The sequence below is a fragment of the Apodemus sylvaticus genome, chromosome 22, assembly GCF_947179515.1.
Source record: "Apodemus sylvaticus chromosome 22, mApoSyl1.1, whole genome shotgun sequence".
NCBI lineage: Eukaryota > Metazoa > Chordata > Mammalia > Rodentia > Muridae > Apodemus > Apodemus sylvaticus.
This window is the reverse complement of record NC_067493.1, coordinates 48,921,483-48,941,655: the sequence shown is the minus strand read 5'-3', so window position 1 is coordinate 48,941,655 and position 20,173 is coordinate 48,921,483. Positions and strand designations below refer to the sequence as shown.

General features: G+C 57.6%; 1 protein-coding gene across 2 annotated transcripts in view; it reads left to right on the top strand.

Annotated features, from left to right (window-relative positions):
* Rbm19 (RNA binding motif protein 19) overlaps window positions 1–19,811 on the top strand; it is an 80,987-nt gene extending 61,176 nt beyond the window's left edge. For both annotated transcript variants that reach the window (XM_052167761.1, XM_052167760.1), the window contains exons 23-24: window positions 6,853–6,973; window positions 18,669–19,811. In XM_052167761.1, the coding sequence (XP_052023721.1) occupies window positions 6,853–6,973; window positions 18,669–18,766 (219 nt within the window). In that variant the 3' untranslated portion in view covers window positions 18,767–19,811. The remainder of the gene's footprint in view (window positions 1–6,852; window positions 6,974–18,668) is intronic.
* Window positions 19,812–20,173: the final 362 nt, after the last annotated feature.

Here is a 20,173-nt window from a genome sequence, read left to right as displayed (position 1 = left end):
TATTAATTGTTCCCCACACGAGGTGCCTTTAATGCTCCCTCCCGAGCCACGCTTCTTTATACTTTTGTGGTTGCAGCTGTTTTAGCCACCGACACTGTTGTTTTAAAAGGCCTATTTTCACATAGAATGTTATCCAATTAGCGGAGCAATGTGTTGGCTTAAATAAACACTCGGGGGGAGCCGGCAGCCGGAGATGCGATGGCGGCTGGCGTTGGCAGGCAGAGCTCTACTGTGATAAACAACCACAGCTTTAATTGTAGGGTCGCAGGCATCTCCTTCCTCTTCCCCACTTCCCCATGGCAGGTGAATGCCCAGGGAGGAGTGACAGGATGCCGTGGCCTGAGCTCACACTGGCTGGAGATGCCGTGTGGTGCCGAGGGCTTGAGTGAGATTTGGGTGCTAGGATGGTGACGAGGAGCAGGACAGAGCTTCCAGTGCCTCCTGCCTCCCTCACCGGTACCCGGCACCCCTGCTCCATGCTGAATGGTAGCTTGCAGCACGTGATCCCTCGGATGATCAGTAGCACGTGCGTAACATGCATCCGCATGGTGGTGTGCAAGGAGGAGTCTCGAGGAGTCAGTACAGTGGGTTGTATGGGGGACAACCCTGAAGGAGACACCCCTTTCCAACCAGGCAGAGGGCCTGAGTGGTAGAGTCAGAGCCGCCTTCCTATTCCTCATGTGTGCCCCTGCCTCAGGTAACTCTGCCCCAAGACAGAAGCTGGTGACACTGCCTTTGGGGAGTGGCAGGGCTTGAGAGAACAGATGGTGCGGTGCATGTGCTGGGGACAGGGAAGCAGCCTAGTCTCCCTGGGCCCTGAGGGTTCCCTGCTGCATGGAAACCTACATCCGTTAGTTGTTAGATGTCTGCCAGAATGCTGCTAGGAGCTAGCCCAGGAGTGGGGGTCTCACCCCTACCTTTCAGCTGCTAGGAGCTAGCCCAGGAGTGGGGGTCTCACCCCTACCTTTCTGCTCAAGGTAGGGGCTCAGGTTCAGCCAGCACACATAAGCTAAGAGCATAAATAGGATCAGGTGCTGCCCTGGTTACCGCCAAGGCATAAGCACGATTGATCACACTGTGCCACCTTTCTGCCAATTGTGGCACTTCAGACCGTGGGGACCGAGGCCTGCCAGGCACCTCGTAGACCAGAGCAAAGACCTTGCTTTCAGATCTGCCAGGCACAGTGTGAGTCAGAGGAGGGTGGGAAGGCAGCCATGAGGCGTATGTGGGGCTGAAGAGCCGCAGCTGCCCTCCTTCTGCACCGGCAGTCCCTCGAGCTCACACTGAATGAGGAGAGTGAAGCTTAGAAAAGTCCATCAGGTCACTGAACAGCGCAGGGACTGCCTGTCACCTTCCCTGGCCACCTGACCCCTCCTGCCCTCTGAGGTGCTTCGGACCTGCGGAGGCAGGAGCCGAGCCCTTCCCTGCCCTGTTCTGCTGTAGCACCTGGCCTTCGGGTCAGTGCAGTATGCTTGGAGGTTGAACTGACTGGCTCGAGCTGATGGCATGACTGGGGGTGCATCTGTCTGCCTCAGAGAGTCAGGGCACATGCTACAGATGGGCCTGTGGCAGTTTGTCTTGCAAGGTCACCTCTGCTCCTCCATGCCTGTAGTGGTTTGAATAAGAATGGCCTTCTCAGGCTCCTGTATTTGAATGCTTAGACCAGGGGTGGCGCTGTTTGAAAGGATCAGGAGGATGATTAGAAGGAGTGGGTGTGGCCTTGTTGGAGGAAGTATGTCAATGGGAGTGGATTTTGAGGTTTCACATGCGTGCGTGCCTATGTGTGTGTGTGTGTGTGTGTGTGTGTGTGTGTGTGTGTGTAGCTTTCAGTTACTGCTCTAACACCATGCTCCCCACCATGGTGATAATGGAGCAAGCCTCTGAATTTCTAAGCAAGCCCTCAATGAAATGCTGTCTTTTATAAGAGTTGCCATGGTCATGGTGTCCATTCCCCCACAATAGAGCAGTGACTAGGACATTGTCACTTCTCAGAATGGGTCCTGGTGCCATTCACCGTGGAAGTCACTCCATTGTTATGCAGAGAGCTAGGACAGGCCTACCTGTGAGGTGGCGCATCTGGGCAGGCCCGAGGCCACCAACTAGCAAAGTGTGCTGTGCTGACGACTTAGAGGCCGTGTGGAACACCCTTCCCTAGAAGTCACTACCCAGTGTTTCTTCCAAGCCTGGCAGGACCTGGCTCCCCTGTCCCCCATGCTCGGTGCAGGGCACCAGCATGCACATGGCCATCCTTGGCCACCTTTGTCACTGTCCCCTTCAAGTGTGGGGCACAGACGTTTAGGGCAGGTTGATGGTGTCATTGGATGCCTTTAGTATCCGCAGCCCTCTGGCTCTTCCAGGGACACTCGGGCAGCAGGAGGGCAGGGCCAGGAGGCTGCTGACTTCTGATGTCAGGTCCATTCTTGGTGCTGCAGACAGCTGGGCATCAGCCAGTCCTCTGTAAGCACGTGACGCTCAAGTCCTGCCAAGGCACAAAGTGTTGTCTTCGGGGAAAGTGCAGACAAGCTGGACCCAGCACTCCACTGGCAGCTTCCCAGACCTTCCATGGTCCTCAGAGATGGCCACCAGGGCCAGGCTCCTTGAGCCCTGTGCTAATCCCCCATTGTCCAGTAGACTGGCTTCCAGGTGGACTCAGGGAGAGGAGATGGGAGGCCATGGCCTTGAACCCGAGGGCTGAGGAAGGCTAAAGTCACAGGAAATCCGAGCAGAGACATGCATGGATGGTGGTGGTGACCTGGACCTGGGGCAGACGCTCCCCTGGGATAGGAGCCACCTGAGTCAGACCCCCACCAATGGGAGTTGAGGTCCAGCAGGGGCAGGTCCACCCACAGTGTGGAGATCTACACCCCGGGAACTGAGGGACTCACCATGAGGGATCTGACGGTGAGGACATGTCTGCACCCTTGGGACCCACTTTAGGAAAAAAGGTGTGGCCCATGCTGTCGCCTGGAGGTTAGGATGAGAAGGAGTCCCCACCTCCCTCCCCTCATCCCCCACCACGCTTCCTATGTACAACCTGTCTGTAGAGACAGGGAGGGAGACAGCATTGGCTGTGGCCCCAGGAGGAGGCTCCTGAAGTGTAGATGATGGCGCTGAGGGGAACCCGTGATGGCCTCCAGGAGATGGTGGAGTGTGGCTTTTCCTTGTCATTCTCTGTGTCAGCCTGCGTCCCTCCAATTGTCCTCTGGGCTTCCCAGCAGGCCAGGGTAAAGGCTGACAGTCTCCTGTGCCAGCCGGTGGGCTACTCTGTCCATTCAGCAGGGACATAAGGCCATGGGTGCTAGATGTAAGGCCAGGCCAAGTCCGGGTCGCCATTGGGTGTGCAGCAACCCCAGCTGTGCTTGCTGTGTCCTTGTGTTCTGAAACACAGGCTTGGAAGGCTAAGACGGGAAATTTAAGACAGAGTCACACTGACCATCCACCCAGGGTGGACACATGTTCTCTAGACACTCTGCAGAGGAAGACTCTGCTCTACTGAGTAGTTACCGAGAGCATGTGCTGGCTAAGGGAGGGGCAGGGTTTCCTCTAGGGTTTCAGGTTTAGCCAGGAGGACAATGGGCGGGCAGTGGGTGCAGGAACCGACACCAGGTGTGCCAGGCCTGGGTTGCAGGGCCTTTGCCGAGTAGGCCACAGTTTCGATGCCCGAAGAGATGGAGCATGTGAGGGGTCCTCAGCTGTCCTTTGAAGTGAGAGACCAGTGAGTGACCAACCCTTCAAGAGTGAGCAGGCTCAGGTCCAGCCTGGGGGCTCCCTGGACCACACCAATAAGACTGTTAGCCACAGGACTGCACGGGAGTCCCGGAGGACACTAGCCCCCGGGCTGTTTTGACAAAGGCGAGTTGCCTGAGTGGGGAGGGTGGCGGGGGGGGGGGGGGGGGGTGTTGTGGTGTTTCTACAGGGCTGGTGTACCGAAGAAGCTGCTGACGCCGCCATTATTCCTGCTGAGGCACCTAGAATCTTTCACGCTTTTTGGGTGTGCCCCTGCCCCTGCCCTAGCCCAAAAGCTCTCAAAACAGGGTCACTCCATCCCTAAGATGCCTCAGGCAGACAGGCAGCCGTCATCTCTTCTTCAAGCACGTGCGCTGTGTTCTTCCCCAAGGCTGGCTCTAACCTCCAGTCACTGTACCACCCTGTGTGGAAAAGCTCTGAGGACACCACACTGCAGCTCGTGAAATAGGCACACGGAGCAGGACCTGTGTCTCTCAGTCCTCAGCAGTCAGAGCTGGGAAGGGCTCTGCTATTTTTGGAGAACCCCATATTGTGTTCTAGAAAAAAATAAGAGCGTTTGCAGGCGGGCGCTGCTGTTTCCACTCGGGTTCCTGCAGACTGAGGAGGGGCTTTGGGCGACGTAGCAGACAGCATTGCCGCAGGGCAGTGCTCTAAGCTGTGGGTAAATGGCTTCCCGAGTGTCCCCACCCCCATCTTTGCTGCTCCTTCTAAAATTTGATGCAGCCTAGGTTCAGAGACAGGAAGCAGCTTGGCCAGCATCACACAGCTTGAAGGTGATCAACTAGGGATCTGAACCTGGATGGCCTGGCCTCCGAGTATGGAGAGCGCTTTCAGTGAGGGGCTAACAAATGCCAGGGTACAGAGAGGGAGAGCTGGGCAGAAGCTGTTAGGAGCTCATGCAGGGAACAGGAACATCACCAGGCCTTCTGAGGCAGGAGAAAGTAGATTGGGGGAAAACCACCATGAGGAAGAAAGGCTGGGGTTGGGGCAGCTCCTCGCCTGTGCCTCCCTGCCAAGATCTCTGTGTAAGTGTGGGTGGATCAGCCACCAGATGCAGCCATGGCTGTCCCAGACTGCTGTGTCCCCAGGATGCAGCTCCTCGGGGACCCTCATCAGACTCCCCACCAGTTCCTTCCATGGTCTCGAGGCACCCGGCTCCCCGAGTCCCCACCTCCCCACGACAGCTGAGCACTCGCGCTTCTGAGCTCAGAATGAGCCATTTCGGCTTGGGGGCCAGATGCATTTTTATATCTGCCTGGAAAAAAAAAAATGGTAGGGGCTCTGCCGGCAGTCAGGAGAGGCTTCTAAATTAAACTTAAAAAAAAAAAAAACGCGTGAATGTGATGGGTGGGGGAGGGGCCTTGGGGGGGCTGCACCTGGTCCTTCTCAAGTGGTGCAAAGAGCTATGCGTGGAAACCTTCCCTCCATTGGCCGAGTGACTGTTAACACTGCCCCTCCCACCTGCTCCCTCATCCCCAAGCCCTCCCATCCTTCCAGATTCTATTTGTCTTGAATAGACTGGGCGCTGCCTCCATTGCTTACTCTAAGTCCTGACGTCTTTCCAAGACGGGACCTGGCCCAGCTAGGGCAGTGACTAGCCCGAGGTCCTGGCCTTATTTCTCTCACATGTCCTGCAGCTTACACAACAGAAGTACACAACCTGGCAGTCACAGGGCCCAAAACCAGGCTAGCTGGAGATAATGTGCGCCCGGAGCCTCCCTCCCAGATGCCGTCCATGGGCAGTGATGTTTCCTGTTGTACGGCACAATGCTGCCATATCTGACACCAGTTCTTTTGCGCTAGGGCCACCCTACTCCACTGTTACCTGGTTACTTCAACCATTGTTTTCAAGCACAGTCACCTCCCAAGGTGCCCAAGGTCAGGACACATTCTAACCATAGCAGTTGCATCATGGGCCAGGGGCAGTGGCTGGTTCCGGCCCTCACTGTACTGGTGAGTGAGCGCTTCTAGGCATCAACACGAGAAAGGCAGGCTCCCCTGTCGCCCTCCTCCAGCCGTCAGCCTGGGTGCTCTGCAGCCTCCAGGGGCCCAGAACATGTTCTATGCCTTAGGGCTCTGTGGAAAGAAGGAGGCTACTAAGGGAATTTGTCTGGGAGCACAGGGGATGTAGGTGGACATACTGTGTGCCCACACAGAGTCACCTTGAATCCTCTTCAGGGTCCCAAATCTGACTGAAGTGACCCTCACACTTCAAAATGCTGAGCTCAGAAAATTCACTTAACCTGCCTAAGACCTTGAGTAAAAAGGAAGCGCAGATATTGGGCAACTCTTGACTCTAGAGTTGAGAGACTTCTTAGCCACTGAAGTCCCGCGTTAGTGTCATGGGGTGTTTCCAGAAGAGTTGGAGGAGGCTGTCCCTGCACAAAGCCACTGAGCCTCAGTCAGCCATGTTTATGAAGGGCTTTGAGCAGTGCTGTCTGCGGATCAGGTGAATGCCCAGGACTGGTACATCCATAAATGCAGGAAGTAGGTTTGTGCTGTGTGAGAGCTGGGAGAAGAGTTGGGGGGCTTTCATGGTGACGGCCAAATGTGTCTTTCTCTTGAGGTGGTGATGGAATGTTCTAGAATCCATATGCTGATGATTGCATGTGAATACTCTGACTGTATAATTATATTTCAATTTAGATTTGAAAAAGCTGGTGAGGACAGGGCGGGGGTGGGGGGAGGCTGTTGGCAGAGCAAGGAGAAAAAGTATATTCAAGGCCCGGGGTGCTGGTCTGAGCACAGATGCCTGTAGTGGAAAGGGCAGGAGACCAGGACGGAGACAGTGGTGGGAACAGACAGAGGACGGACACCAAGTAACCATGAAGGAGTGTGCATGCGTCCTCTGGTGACTTGACAGCTGGGTGAGAGGCTCACCTGTCAGTGGGGTCGCCCCCCACAGATAACAGGTAAGATGCCACCCAGGGAACAAGTGACGCACCTGGCCCAGGCAGTGAAACATAACTCACTAATTAAGTAGTGTGCGAGTAGCACCCCGAACTTCTCCAGACACCCAACGTCACCAGGGCGGAGGGAGGCTGCGGGGAACACCCGCAGCTCCTTCCCAGCTCACACGCTGCTCTTTCTTGCCCCCTCCTCTAGAAAGCCTTCAATGCTCTGTGTCACAGCACGCACTTGTACGGCCGCAGGCTGGTTCTGGAATGGGCAGACTCAGAGGTGACTGTGCAGGCCCTACGGAGGAAGACAGCCAGGCACTTCCAAGGTAGGAGTGGCCGACGCCGGGCTTCTGGGGTTGAGAGCTGGGACAGGGGCCGCCTGGGTCGCTGTCCTCACTTGGGTGCTGCCCGAGGCCTCCTGCCACTTTAAGACAGCCACGTGCACGGTGGCTTACCCCGTCCGCTGTAGGTGGGTAAGGCAGTGGAGCCAGGCAAGCAGGGAGGGCAGGGCAGTTGTCTTTTCTGATCATACTATAGTCTCTGATTCAGGGTCCAAAAGATGGTGGAAATGCGTCCTGTAGGCGGGCCCTGGGAACCAGGCTCACCAGGTTCCAGTAGGCCGTTCTCGAGGGCTCTAAGTCTGCCCAAGCTCTGTGCTACAGCTCACTCAGCAAGGTGACACTGTGGCCTTAAAGATGGTTGCCCTCCTCCTGGGCCCGGCTGTTCTCATGTTTGTGACACCATAGTGATTGAGCAGTTCTGAGGGCACTGGTGAAGGAGGTGGCCACTTCCCTCCATGGATAACCCAGGCTGAGGGCCCCTAAAATTGAGAGACAGGAGCCCATTATGCCTGGTGCTGAGGGATGGAGTCAGGGAGAGCTGGAGAGCCTCATCTACTGGGTTGTGCACCCCTCGTGAGCATGTCAAGACTTGAAGTGGAAGCCCACCTTTCTTAAATACCTTCACAGTGGTCCCTAGAAGGCAGAGCAAGGTGGCTACCATCGAGCCACCCAGCCGGGAACAGGTCCGGCTTGGGCTAGGATAGCCTGTCTGTAGTCATTGGTGCTGTGACCTCAAGAGGCAGGCAGTTTCTTCCTACCCTGTCATCCTTGCACTGGGGCCCTCAGGGATTCTAGCTCTGGGCTCAGAGAGATTGCTGTCATCCCCTGAAGGTGTTTGCTATGAGCTATCTGTCTACAGAGCTGGTGTCAGGAGCCAGGGGCAGTGGAGGACTGTAGGGTACATTGTCCTGGAAGGTTATGAGCAGTCCAGCAAGACTGTCCTTGGCCACTGTGCTAAGAACCACTGAGGTGGCATGGGGCGCCAACCACAGCCTTGGAACACAGACTCTGGCCCTCTATCAGTCTACCCAGAGCCATGCCACCTGCCCGCCATACTTCTTACAGAAGTCACTGCCCCACCCCATCCCCGGCTGAGGAGGACCCTGAGGCCTCACATGCGCTGTTCCAGATCAACATAGCATCTACCTCTCTGTGTTTGCTTGTGCTGAGTGACATGGATGCCCTGTTCAAAGAGCTGACCCTGCTTCTATGCGACTGGTCCCCTGCCCTGCCCTCTGGGCATCGGTCATTCCGTGTCTGTGCCTCTGTGCCTGTCCTTGTACTTTCTTGGTTTTGTTGCTGCTGCTGCTGCTGCTGCTGCTGCTGCTGTTTGGGTTTGCTGGCTGCTGGCTGGTTGCTTGGTTTGTTTGGGGGTTTTTTAAATCTTCTTCTGACTTATCATTCTGGCCAGGCCCAGCCACGCCACCCCCACTCGTGGCAAACGTCTGTGCTCTTTGCTTGCCCCTGGAGTGCCCGTCCTCTCTGGTGCCCTGTTTAGCTCAGTCTCCGAGCGATGCCAGGCTTGCTTCATCCAGGCCTAGGAGCTTTGCAGCCCAAGCACAGGCAAAGCAAGAGAAGCAGAAGATTGTGTGCGCTCGGTGGCGGGCTCATAACTCAGTGAGATCCTCTGTCCTGATGGGCAGACAAAACCTGTCTACATCGACAGGCATCGACAGCCCCAAATGCACCCGTCGGCAAATGTTTGTGGAAGGCGCTCTCCCAAGGCGGGGCCCACCTCCCCTGTGGTCGCCCCACCACCCAGCCCAGGCCTCCAAGACTGTGAGCTCAGCACTTCTGCTCTGTGTGGACAGGGGACCCTTCAATAAATTGAGTTCCAAAGACTGCATCATCTGCTCCCAGGAGCAAGGATGCAGCAGAAGCCAGCCTTTGATGTGTCCGAGCCGTCTCTGTGGCCGCTCACCGCCACAGACGCTGTGACCACACTAGACAGGTGTAGTAGTGAAACTGAGGAAGATAACCCCATGTCTGCCTTTCCAGCAGCCCCAAGATGGCCATGGGTACTGAGGCTGCCAGGTATGCAGATGCCCCAGGAACAGCATGCGCCCCACCCTCCACCCTGTCCTGCACATGTGCACAGCAGCTAAAGTCCTCAGAACAGGGCTGTGGGCCCCGCAGCCTGCCTGGACCTCCTTTTTCCTCTGCCCTTTTCCCTGCCGAGAAAAGTACTGGCTCATTTGTGTCAGAGTCTGCATTGTTCTGAGCCTCCAGGGCCCTGGCAGAGCCCAAGGGCAAGTGGGACTTGTGCCCAGCTCCAGCATGGGCCCTGAGCATTGCCAGAAGCATGGGCCCTGAGCATTGCCAGAAAGGTACTCAGACCTCAGGTGGATGCCTGGAAGCTCTGGCCCCATGCCTCTCCCACAGCCCACTACCAAAATGGGAGGGTTGGTGGAGACACACGGTTCGGTTCCTGGGTCCGGGGAGACAGCGGAACTATAGCTCAGGCCAGCTGACACAGCTGCCCCTGCCATCACAGAGCCTCTCCTCTCCTGTCAGGTCTTGCCAGGACTCAGGGAGATAGATACTGTCATTGACCTATTTAGCAGATCAGAAAGGGCTTCAGGAGGACATGAAACTTATTAAGGGGTACCCAGCCACCCATAACCCAGCTGGAACTCAAACCTAAGTGTTTAGTCATTCTTTTTGGCCAAGCCTTTGCATGGGCAGATCCAGGCGGCACCTGTATGTTTGATTCCCGTGTGTGTGTGTGTGTGTGTGTGTGTGTGTGTGTGTGTGTGTGTGTGTGTCTGTCTGTCTGTCCTATTATCGGCTCATGGCCCTGGCAAGTCTCAGCCTCAGCTCTGCCATCTTTACAGTGAGCACAGGGTGTCATTGCCCTGGGGTCCTGTGGCTCCCAGGCTCAGGGTAGTGGACTCCAGAGGATGTAATTGGGCAGGGAGAAGGGACAGCCTGGTGCTCCTGAGTCTCCAGTCTGGCACTGCAGGCTTTCCACTTACTGGTGTCTAAAGGAGCTTTGCTTTAGGCCCCACCCTTGTCTGTCCGTAGTCCCTGGGCGATGGCAGTGTCCCTCCCTAGCTGGTGAGCCCACAGTACAGGCTAGACTGCAGGAGGAAGTCACCCTGAGTCAGTAGAGACATTACTGCCAGACAGGTGCCTTAGGGAGGGGGGAGGCTGCTGTCCCCTCTAGTCCATTCTCCATGTCCTGGCCTCTCTCAGACCCCCACCCTCCTTGGACTATCCCATCCCTCCAACTCCCCCCTCATGCTCTCTGCCTGCTGCCCCCTCCCCCAGTCAGGAATCAGATATTTGGTCTCGAGCCCCCAGCCCTGTAGTAGGTGAAGTGGTTTTCTTCTCTGCCTGGCGTGTGGGGTATGAAAAGAGTGCTCAGGAGGGAAAGAAAGAAGAAAGTCTGCCTCTAGCTGTGTCCCTTTCTTCCTGAGCGTGTTACAAACCAGCAGGGTCGCAGCACTGCGAAGCTTTCAGGGCCTGGCAGGCCACGGTACCACGAGCACAGACCACAGAATAAAATGGCCGGGAAGCGATCCACCGCCCAGCCCATCTCAAGCACTCACAGCCAGGGAGGCCGGGCACGCGGGCTTTCATTTAGCCAGGAGCGTGGCTCGGCTTCCCTCTGTTGTCTTATTCCAGCTGGGGAGGCCTGATGGGCTGTGGTTAGCGGCTGCAACTTTCACCTCCAGAGTAGGAGCTCAGGCATGAGCAGCATAGCAAGTGGCCGCAGCGCCGCAGTCCCTCCGCCTGCCTTATCCCCTGCAGCCGGGCCCAGAGCAACATAGAGCCGCGGCACAGATAGGAGTTCTGGCCAGTCAGCCGCTGGTCTGGCACTCTGAGCCACCCTCCTAGCCTCACTGGGTAGGGATCTCGCCACAACCAGACAAGACCCCTGTCCCATCAGCCACCTCACCTCCAGGCCTGCAGCATTCCTGTCCGTGTCACACACACACACACACACATACACACACACACATACACACACATGCATGCACACATACACACACATACAGACACACATATATATACACACACTCATACATACATACACTCTTTCCCCTACTAAACCCCCCAGGGAACATAGCCACCCTCCTTGATCCCTAACTTACCTTGCATTAAGAATAAAGGTGGCTTCATAACTAACTGTCCACAGAGCAGATGAGTGAGCCCCGTTAGAGGCAGTTGTGGTCACAGCTGATGTTAGCTGAACATCTCACATGTCCTGGGCCCTGTGCAGTGCTGGCTGCGGCCGCCTTTACCTTTGGTATGGGCACCACGGCTCAGCACAGCCAGGCCATTCCCCCAGCCCAGGGTTATTTAGGACAGGCCCTTTTTGGAATGGGATATTCTCACCTTGTTCCTCCAAGCCCCATCCTTCTGCAGAGATGAGAAAGCCTTGCTAAAGATGAGCTCGGCCTTGGGGAAGCCAGAGAGAGCTCCGTCAAGGGCCCCTGTGCAGCCGCAACACTTAGCACTTTTATATGCAATTTAAAATCCGAGTAGCGCTTTAGCCTAGCACACTCAGGGAGAGAGAAAGACAGGTCCCGTGTTACAGGGCCAGACAGACCCAGAGTCGGCTGTTGACTTTCCTAGAGCACACAGCTCTGGGCCCTTGTAGATCAGATACCGCATTTCCTCGTGCCCTACGTTGCCTAGAGTTCCTGAGTCCCGGGTGGCGCGCACAGGCATTCTAGGTAGCAGCCTCCCTGTAAGCTTCCCTGGGAGAAGGCACGCGGCTTTGTCTTTCGCTCCTTCTTTCCCTCATGGAGGTGGTGTTTGTGTGAGAGAGAGGGCAAGCTTCACAACATAAAAGGATGGAAGTTCTGTCGGTGGCAGGTTTCCTGAGGAAAATTAGAATAGATGCTACAAGACACCCCAAGGGAAGGGGGTGCATCTAATGTGGCAACCAGAACAAGCCTTCCCACCAAGTCAGCTTTTCTGTGTGATTGCAAGGGACCAGCCAGCCAAAGACCTACAGGAGATACATGACAAGCCCAGGGACCCACACGTGCGAATGCCCTGGGGCAGGAGTGTGTTTACTGCTGGAGCTCCAGCATAGAGAGTAGAAAACAGACAGAAGCCAGCAGGGATCTGGCCAGCCGTGGCAGGAAGCCTGACTCTGCTCATGTTGCCCTGGGAAGGCCTGGAAGACTAAAGCAAAGGCCAGCACCGACTAACCTCTCAGTCTACATCGTCATTGCTGTGTGGGATTGCAGTGGGTAGCGCTGGAACCGGGCCTGGGGAATCACACTGGGGTCATCCAAACATGGTGGCCAGGACCACAGCCAAAGGCTGCAGGGCAGAAAGCAGCTGGGAGACTGGCTGTTTTGGGAGAAGGGCGAGCTGGCCAGGGTGGCGAAGGGATGGCAGGAGAGAAGCGACAATGGCGCCCGCTCGGGTACTGAGCAAACCTGGGAAGCCAAGACCAGGTGCGGAGTTGGGAGTCTGACCAAGCTGGTGTTGAGACATCCCACGGTGCCCCGGGGATATTAGCAAATAGATGGATGGTTCAGAGCCCCGGGCGAAGGCTGAGCTGCAGTATAAATTTGAAGTTATCAGCATACAGATGATATTTAAAGCCTGCCAGCGTCTCCACACACACCCCCACTCCACACCTCCATCATCGTGCAGAATGGCACGCTTTCGGAAGACCGGGGACCACAAGAGCCCGTTATCCCCCATCAGCCCCTGCAAATGGGCCGCCTTGATCTGAGCTGCAAAGACATAATCATCAGGCTTTCAAAATCATAGGCAGAAAGTTCAAGCAAGTATGTGAAGTCACAGAATTTATTATTCAAAACCTCCCTGGCCTGCCTCCTTCCGGCTCCCTGGAGATGGGAGTTTTGTGTAAGCCCTGCCTTTCAGCCCTTCATCCGGGCACTTCTCACTCTGCCTGAGACCCGGTTGTGTCAGCCCTTCCTCTGGACGGACACCCCAGACTGTCACTCTGGGTCCCAGGAGGACACGGGGTATACAAGAGGACTTTCATCCTGGCTCCTGGTTGCATCCATGGCTCCGGCCTCGAGAGGTCAGGATTCTTGTCACTCCCCCCCTGCTCACCACAGCTGGTGGCAGGAATTGAGGCTCACAAAGTGGAACCATGTAGGCCCAGGCAGCTCCTGGCCAAGGTGCAGGCGGATGGGGGTCTGTGGAGGGGCCTCTAGACGGCAACCTCATCTCCCAGTGAAGGTATACTGGGAGCCTGCCAGTCCTTGGGGCCAGCTGAGGCAGGTGTGGCCCAGCCACACCCCCTGCCTCCCTCTCACCACACACACACACCTGAGCCTCCCACTCCAAGTGATTTGACAATATCCTGCACATTGTGCCTCCCTCCCCTGGGAGCGGCTGTCCGTGCGAGGAAGGGACCTGCTCCCAATCCCACTAAATTGTTATTGACTTGTGTTCTGTGCGCTCTGCAAACATTTCACTCAGCCGTCGCCGGCAAGCCCACGAATCCCTGCTAGGGCTAACGGGGAAGCCAGCTGTGCCGGGCCATCTTGCCTGCTCCTTCTCATCGATCACAGAATTAAACTGACAGAAGTACCGCAGGGCGGTGTGGGAGGGGCAGGGCCTGGCCACCATCCTGGGCGGGGCCCGAAGACCCAGAGACCAGAGGATTCAGGCTGGCCAGCGTACCTGACGTGCAGCCTGGCCCAACCAGGGGAAGCCAGGGAAACAGCTTCAGTGGCGGCCTCGAGTGCCCGTGATAGGCAGCAAGAAGCACGTAGACTAGAGGCCACCAGCTGAGCCATCGGTGCCTTGCTTGCGACATGTGAACACAAACCAGTATCGGACTCATCACTGTTTGGCCACTGGAAGATCTGACCTGGAAATCAGGTTCAAGCCACTCTTAGGAAATCGGGTCTGGTTCTGCATCCCAGAAGCCTGTGCATTTATGACACGTGCGTTCCCTGTTGCCCAGTCCACGGAGCATGGTCCTCCCAATGTTGTGACTCCTGGTTACTCCACAGTCACGGGTCTCCATGTCATCTCTGCTTGGACCCAGGAAGAAGAGAAGATGGTAACGAAAATGAGCCTTCAGGCCAAGCAGGGCTGCGGGAGCCTCCTCTCGCCTTCACTCTCCCAAGAGTGCACAGGGTTCCCAGCCCCTGCAGCCCACACTCATATGGGCCAAGGACAGAAGACCCCAGGCCAGCTCTAGCCCTTCCCTACCTTGGGCTAAGCCCACCATGGTCTAGGTTGGGGCTCCCCACACATAGGACCAGTCCAGGTATCTGAACCTACAGCCAGGAAGATGCCCGGGGTCGACATTTGGAGAGAAGTTAGCCTGTGGCCACTTCACAAGCTCCCACCATGTAGGTCCCTCCCTCCCTCCCTCCCTCTGAGCTATTACTGTGGAGAATGTCTGTGAGAAGCAAACGCCACTGCCGCATTACTTGAGTAAGAGCCACATTCCTGCTCTTTGAGGTGGGTCTTTCCGGCTTTGGGTATCTGTGGGAATACCGCCCCGGGACTCAGTCTGCTCCCACTTCTCCTGGCCAGACCCTGAGGGGCAAGCTGGCCCTTTCCGCTGCAGGGCTAGTGTCCGTGGCTCCAGTGAGCTCAGCACCATGTGGAGAGCCTCTCCCCATGAGACATCCCCAGAAGCTCAGGGATCACGTGCCCAACTTGTGGGATTCCTAGAAATCTACACTCGGCAACCCTGAGCCTGCCACAGGCACCGAGAGACCCGCTTCCCCCCACCCCACCCCACCCCGACGGCTGGCTGCTGGCCGTCATAGTCACTTGATGGTACATTCTTGTCTGTCTTGGCCCATGCCTTCTGGCGACTGAGCATTCACCCCTGAGCTAGCCGAAGTCCTGAAGGCCTGTGACCATCTTCCTGTGCCAGCCTCCCTGGCACTGGAGTTCCAGGCATGGCCAGCACATACGGCTTCTGCTTAGCAGCTTCGTCTTCACAGGAACTGAGCCCAGACAGAAAGCAGAGAAAACAGAGGTTTGCGTGCAGCCTCCAGCCAGAGCGGCAGGGTCTGCTGCTGGCCCGCTGGCTTCCCTCCTGGGCTGCCTCAGTCTCGCCTGCCTCTTCACAGGGCCGTCCAGCGTCCAGCATCCCTTCTCCCTGTCAGCCCTGCCCTTATCCCCAGCCTCCCTGTCCTTCCATGGAGCCTTTTCTCCCGTCCTCCCACATTTCCCCCGCCCGCCCTGCGGTGCCTTCCACGCAGGCGACATTGCCAGCCAGGAAGGGAAAGATGCGGGCTGGCATTCTGTCAAGGAATTAATTGAAAAATAAAACCATTAGGTGGGAACTGGAGAAATGCAGAAGTGGGTGTTTGGAGGTTGGGGGGAGGGGGCAGGACTGGGGGGCTGTTGGGGGCCGGCCGAGCTTTTTGTCAAGTTCATTTCTTGGTATTGATGTTTGGTGACAGTCACTTCTTGTTTATCTTCAGGAGCAGCTGCGCCGTGGAAGGAAAATGCACGGCTTGTTCGGTTTATTTATTTCACACCTTCCCCGGGTTCTGCTTTGTGTTTGTTTGGTGAAGGCCCACGGAGGCCTGCGACATGGGGAAGCAGGGTTTCCACAGCTGTTCCTGCCAGGCGGAGCCACCACTCCATGTGGAGGCAGGCCAGTGGGGGGGGGGGGGCTGGGTGGCAGCAGAGACGCAGGGTCCAGCTCATCCTACAAGGCAAAATGGGGGGGGGGCAGGTCTAACCCCGATCCCTGGCTGTAGACTTGAGGCCGACCCATCAGTAAGGCGCACCCATCCTTACAGCCACCCTAGGAGGTGGCAGAGAGCAGGGGCGACGTGCTCAGGGTGACTTGCTGGTGATGGCAGCGGCTGTTGCTCTGGGGTCCCGGGGTTGTGGTCCCTGCCTGGCCCCCGTGTTCCAGCCCCTAACCCCTCCCTGGACAACTGTTGTTTTCTGGCCTGCAATCGAAGGAGTTGCTGGTTGGTCCTCCAGCCCTGGGCTGCTCTCATTGGCTCTGCAGGTAGCAGATGGTCCGTCACTCACGCTAGGCCCAGCAGAGGATCAGCAGAAGCTGAAGTCACAGGGGCAGCCTCAGGGGGGACTCTGGGGCCTCTAGATGGGACCTGGGCAGAGCAGCGTGTACACAGGGCTCCCCAAGTGTCACTAATGCCAAGGAGCGAAAGAAGCACCCACTTAGAGCACGGTCTACACCCCTGGGCTCCAGGTGGGGTGGGGGTTGCATGTCACAAGACAGTCCAGTGCTCCCTAGAGGCAGAGCACAGAGCACATCCCCTGCCAGGCAGGACACCGATGGCTGAGGGGACAGCCACAGGCAGAGAGCTGCTCCTTGCATATGGGCGCTCCGGAGAGCAGCTGTTTAGAAAGTGGACAAAGACTTAAGCTAAGGAGCCTGCTCGGGGCACAGACGGCCTGGCTGGTACCGTGAGCACAGGCTAAGGGCAGCGGATGCCGTGAGCCGTCCCCAAGGCTCCCCCCTCCCTGAGGACTGTGAGCAGGGCAGTGTTCACAGGTCCTGGCCAGGAGTCAGTTGGCACCTGACTGGGTCCCCAGGCAAGCGTTGCCCAGGTCTCTGTGGTGAGAGAAGTGTTTGTGTGTGTGTGTGTGTCTGTGTGTGTGTGTCTGTGTGTGTGTGTCTGTGTGTGTGTGTCTGTGTGTGTGTCTGTGGCGGGTGTTCATGGAAGCCATCCTTGGCTTCCTACATTTTTCTCTCTGCTCCTCGTGCTGTAGCCTGATCCCTTTGAGCAGTGTGCCCTGGCCCTCTTCAGTCAGTCCATCAGTCTCTCAGCAGATATTTACCGAGCACTGCCGGGCACCAAGACAGTTAGTTCTAGGCATTGCAGCCCAGGGTTGGGCATGACAGGCGCCCCTGCCTTCCAGCAAGAGACAAACAGTAGTGAAGCCACAAGGTCGCACGGGTGCAGTGGGGGACCCCGGGATGCTTCACCACAGGCGTGAGGCCTGAGCAGCCCAGTAGAGCATTCCAGACAGGCCACAGCAGTGCAAAGGCCCTGAGGTGAGAGGAGTGGTGTCAGGATAGGGAAACAGCCAGCTCCAGTGGACTGGTCGCCACTATGACAGTTCGGCTCCCCCGGGACAGGGCAAAGCAGAGGCTCTGCAGGATGGGGGGGGCGCTCTAGAGCTGGCTTGACAGGGTCCCTCTGTTGCCTCCAGCACGGAGATGCTGTCATAGTGGCAGAAGGGGTCTGTGCGGGAGGTGGGGTCTGCTCTGAAACAGCAAGGATTCCCGAGGGGCACCTGCCCGCCTGCCACTTCTCCCCGGCCAGTCGGCCCGGATCCCTACCCGAGTAGCAGCGGGAGGGGCCCCAGATAGAGCCGGGGCCTGCTTTGTTGTTGTCTATTTCCAGCCCTATTACCTGCCCACGATCCAATTTCCTGAGGCCATTGTGCAGCGGGCTTGAGGCGCAGAGTGAAGAGAGGACACCGCAGGGAGCCGGGCCGCTTCCTCCCCTTTCCACAGTCGGCCATGATGGGCAGAGCCGCCAGACCTCGGCTCCCAGCCAGTGCCCCCACCTCCCTCGGCAGCGTAGCCCTGCAGCCCTGTTCATCCCTCTCCCACCGAGGGTCTCATAGGCGCCCCAGCAGGGATGAGGTCCCAAACAGAAGGGCCTGCCCGGTGCATGGGGGGAGAGGGGGAGAGGGGAGGCCCAGGCCGTGCCAGGGGATTGTGGGAAGCTGGGGCCAAACAGACCAGGGTGTAGCTCTGCAGACCTGGTGGTGATTCAGAGAACAGCCTGGCAGCTACAGAGCCTGTGGGCTCAGGCCTCCTCGGGGCAGCCTCAGCTAAGGTGTGGGAGAGCCTAGGGAAGGCAAAGTTGACGGGACGGGGAGGGGGTGCGAGTGGCTGCAGGGACCACCATCGAGGGCAGCGGCCGTATCCTCACTAATGTGGGAGGCATGAGCTGAGGACTCTTGGCCCACCCCGGAAGGAGCCGAGGTCATCTGTGCCTGATAGCGCTCTGCCCACGTGTGCTATCTGCTGCCTGGTAGACACGTGAGATAAAGGGCCAGGTGACTGTCCTCTGAGGGCTTCCCAGAAGGAGTTAAGAGTATCCAGAAGGCAAGGGTTAGGGTGGGCAACCTCTTTACAAAATAGGCCTTCACTGGTGAATGGATGGTTAGACCAGTGGTAGGACTGGTAAGACAAACAATCCAGAGCCAGCCTCCTGGGTTCCTTGTCTGTGGTTCTTGAGGACACTAGTGCCCTAGCATACAATAGGTATTCAATTGGTGCCATTAGGAACAGCTGGGTGTCTAAATCCCTCCACCCTTGTGCCTTCCACTTGGAAAACTCCTCTGCACTCATCAAAGCCCAGATCAAATAACCCCTTTTCTCCAAAGCAACCCTCATTGCTGTGATTCCCAGACCCTTCTGGATTCCTTGGCCACGGCAGCTACGCATCTAACATTGGCACAGAAATGAGGCTGGCTTCTACTTCAGCCCAGCTGTGGCCTGGGTTGACTAGGCCTCTGGCAGGCGGGGAAGAGGCAGCCCTCAGGTGGGCCACTGGCTCCCTAAAGCAGGTCCTTTGCTTGTGGCAAGGGTAGAGGACAGAGGTGAGCGGGCCCTGTGGGGGCAGGAGAGGCGCCGGCTGAGGCTGTTTGTTTGTTCCCTGGCGCATCTCCGTTTGCTCTCCCCTCGTGCCCGCCCCCACACCTCTGCCTCCCCCACTCACGGCTGAACCCTCTCGGGTCTTTTTCTCCTTCCCGCCATCTGCCACAGAGCCCCCGAAGAAAAAGCGGTCTGCAGTGTTGGACGGGATCCTGGAGCAGCTGGAGGATGCGGACGACAGTGACAGCGAGCACACTCTGCAGCTGTGAGCTGGCACTGCCAGGGTGTGTGGCTCCAGGGCCCCCGGGCCAGGCAGTGCGGTACAGGAGGTCTCCATGGGTCAGGACCGAAGGAGACAAAAGCTCGCGGCAAGTACCGGACGCGAGAACAGCTTTTCTGCAGACTCCACACCAGTGGCGTGGTGTGCTGACCCCACACCTGCACTGGGTACCGCCTGTGAGACGGCTCCGTAAGGAGCTCAGGCCTGGCGTCCCCTGTGGCATGGCTGGGACTCTGGGATGGGTGACAGTGTGCACAGCCACTCTCAAGCTCAGCCCCGTCCACCAGCCTCCCGCCCACCCAGCCTCCTGCAGCCCCATCTCGCCCCCTACAGGACTGCTGCCCAGTGGGCAGAGCTGGGGGCGCTACCTCATCGCCCGGCCCCTTCCTAGTCCCGTGATGCATCATTCTGAGCCCTGGGGCCAGGTTCACAGGCTGAACTGTGACAGCACCACTGATGGCCCCCGCAGCTCAAGCCCTGGGAACCCCACCGAGGCCTCGCCCGCACCAGAGGCTTTGCAGGGTAGTCTCTGGCTGGGTGCCCTAGCACAGCCTCTCCATGAACACGGACACAGCATCAGCCAGAGGAGGCCATGGCGCCAGGCAGGGGGCAGGGCCACAGACTTCAACCACTGTCCAGCCCCAGCACCCAGCACCGCCTCTCAAGCAAGACACTTAAGACTTAGACCATTGTGAGTTGGAGGAGTGTCTGTGCAGTGCAGGTGAGGGCATAGCAGCCTCAGCCAGCCACGCCCACTTCCCCCATCCAGCCGGGAAGACCTGAGGAGACACTCCACTCCCCCGGGCTGACGAGGCACTGACAGGACTCTGCGCACCAGGCTTTCCGACTTATGTGAGAGTCTCAGCCTATGAATTTTTTATGGGGATGAGGTCCTGCTGTCCAGATTTGCCTGGACCCCACACCAGGGTACCGAAGCGGGGCCACGCCCTGTGGGTGGGGCAGGCACTTTGTTACATTCCAGGGGTGCTATGAACTAAGCAATAAACGGCAGAGCCCAGAATTGCCCCTCCGTCTACCATGATGTCACTCTGTCACTCAGTCACTCAGACAGCACCCTGCACCAGCCTCCACCATGGCGATGCTCAGGGGGGTCAAGTTGATGCTCGCCACACACCCGTGCTGGACCGTGGGGATCGGAAACCACGACCCGTATGGCTGTGGATCATTAGAAACCGACCCACCCACTCAGAGTGCACCAGCACATCACAGCACCTCCATCAAGACGGCCCAGGGCAGAAGGTCTGATGCCAGCGTCAGCTCCCCTGGGCAAGGTCCACCCACACCAGTGCCACTTGGTGTGGGATCCTCTTGTCTAGGACCTGAGGACCTAAGTCCCCAGCTCCCATGCCGGGCGGGCAAGGTGCTGTGCACCCAC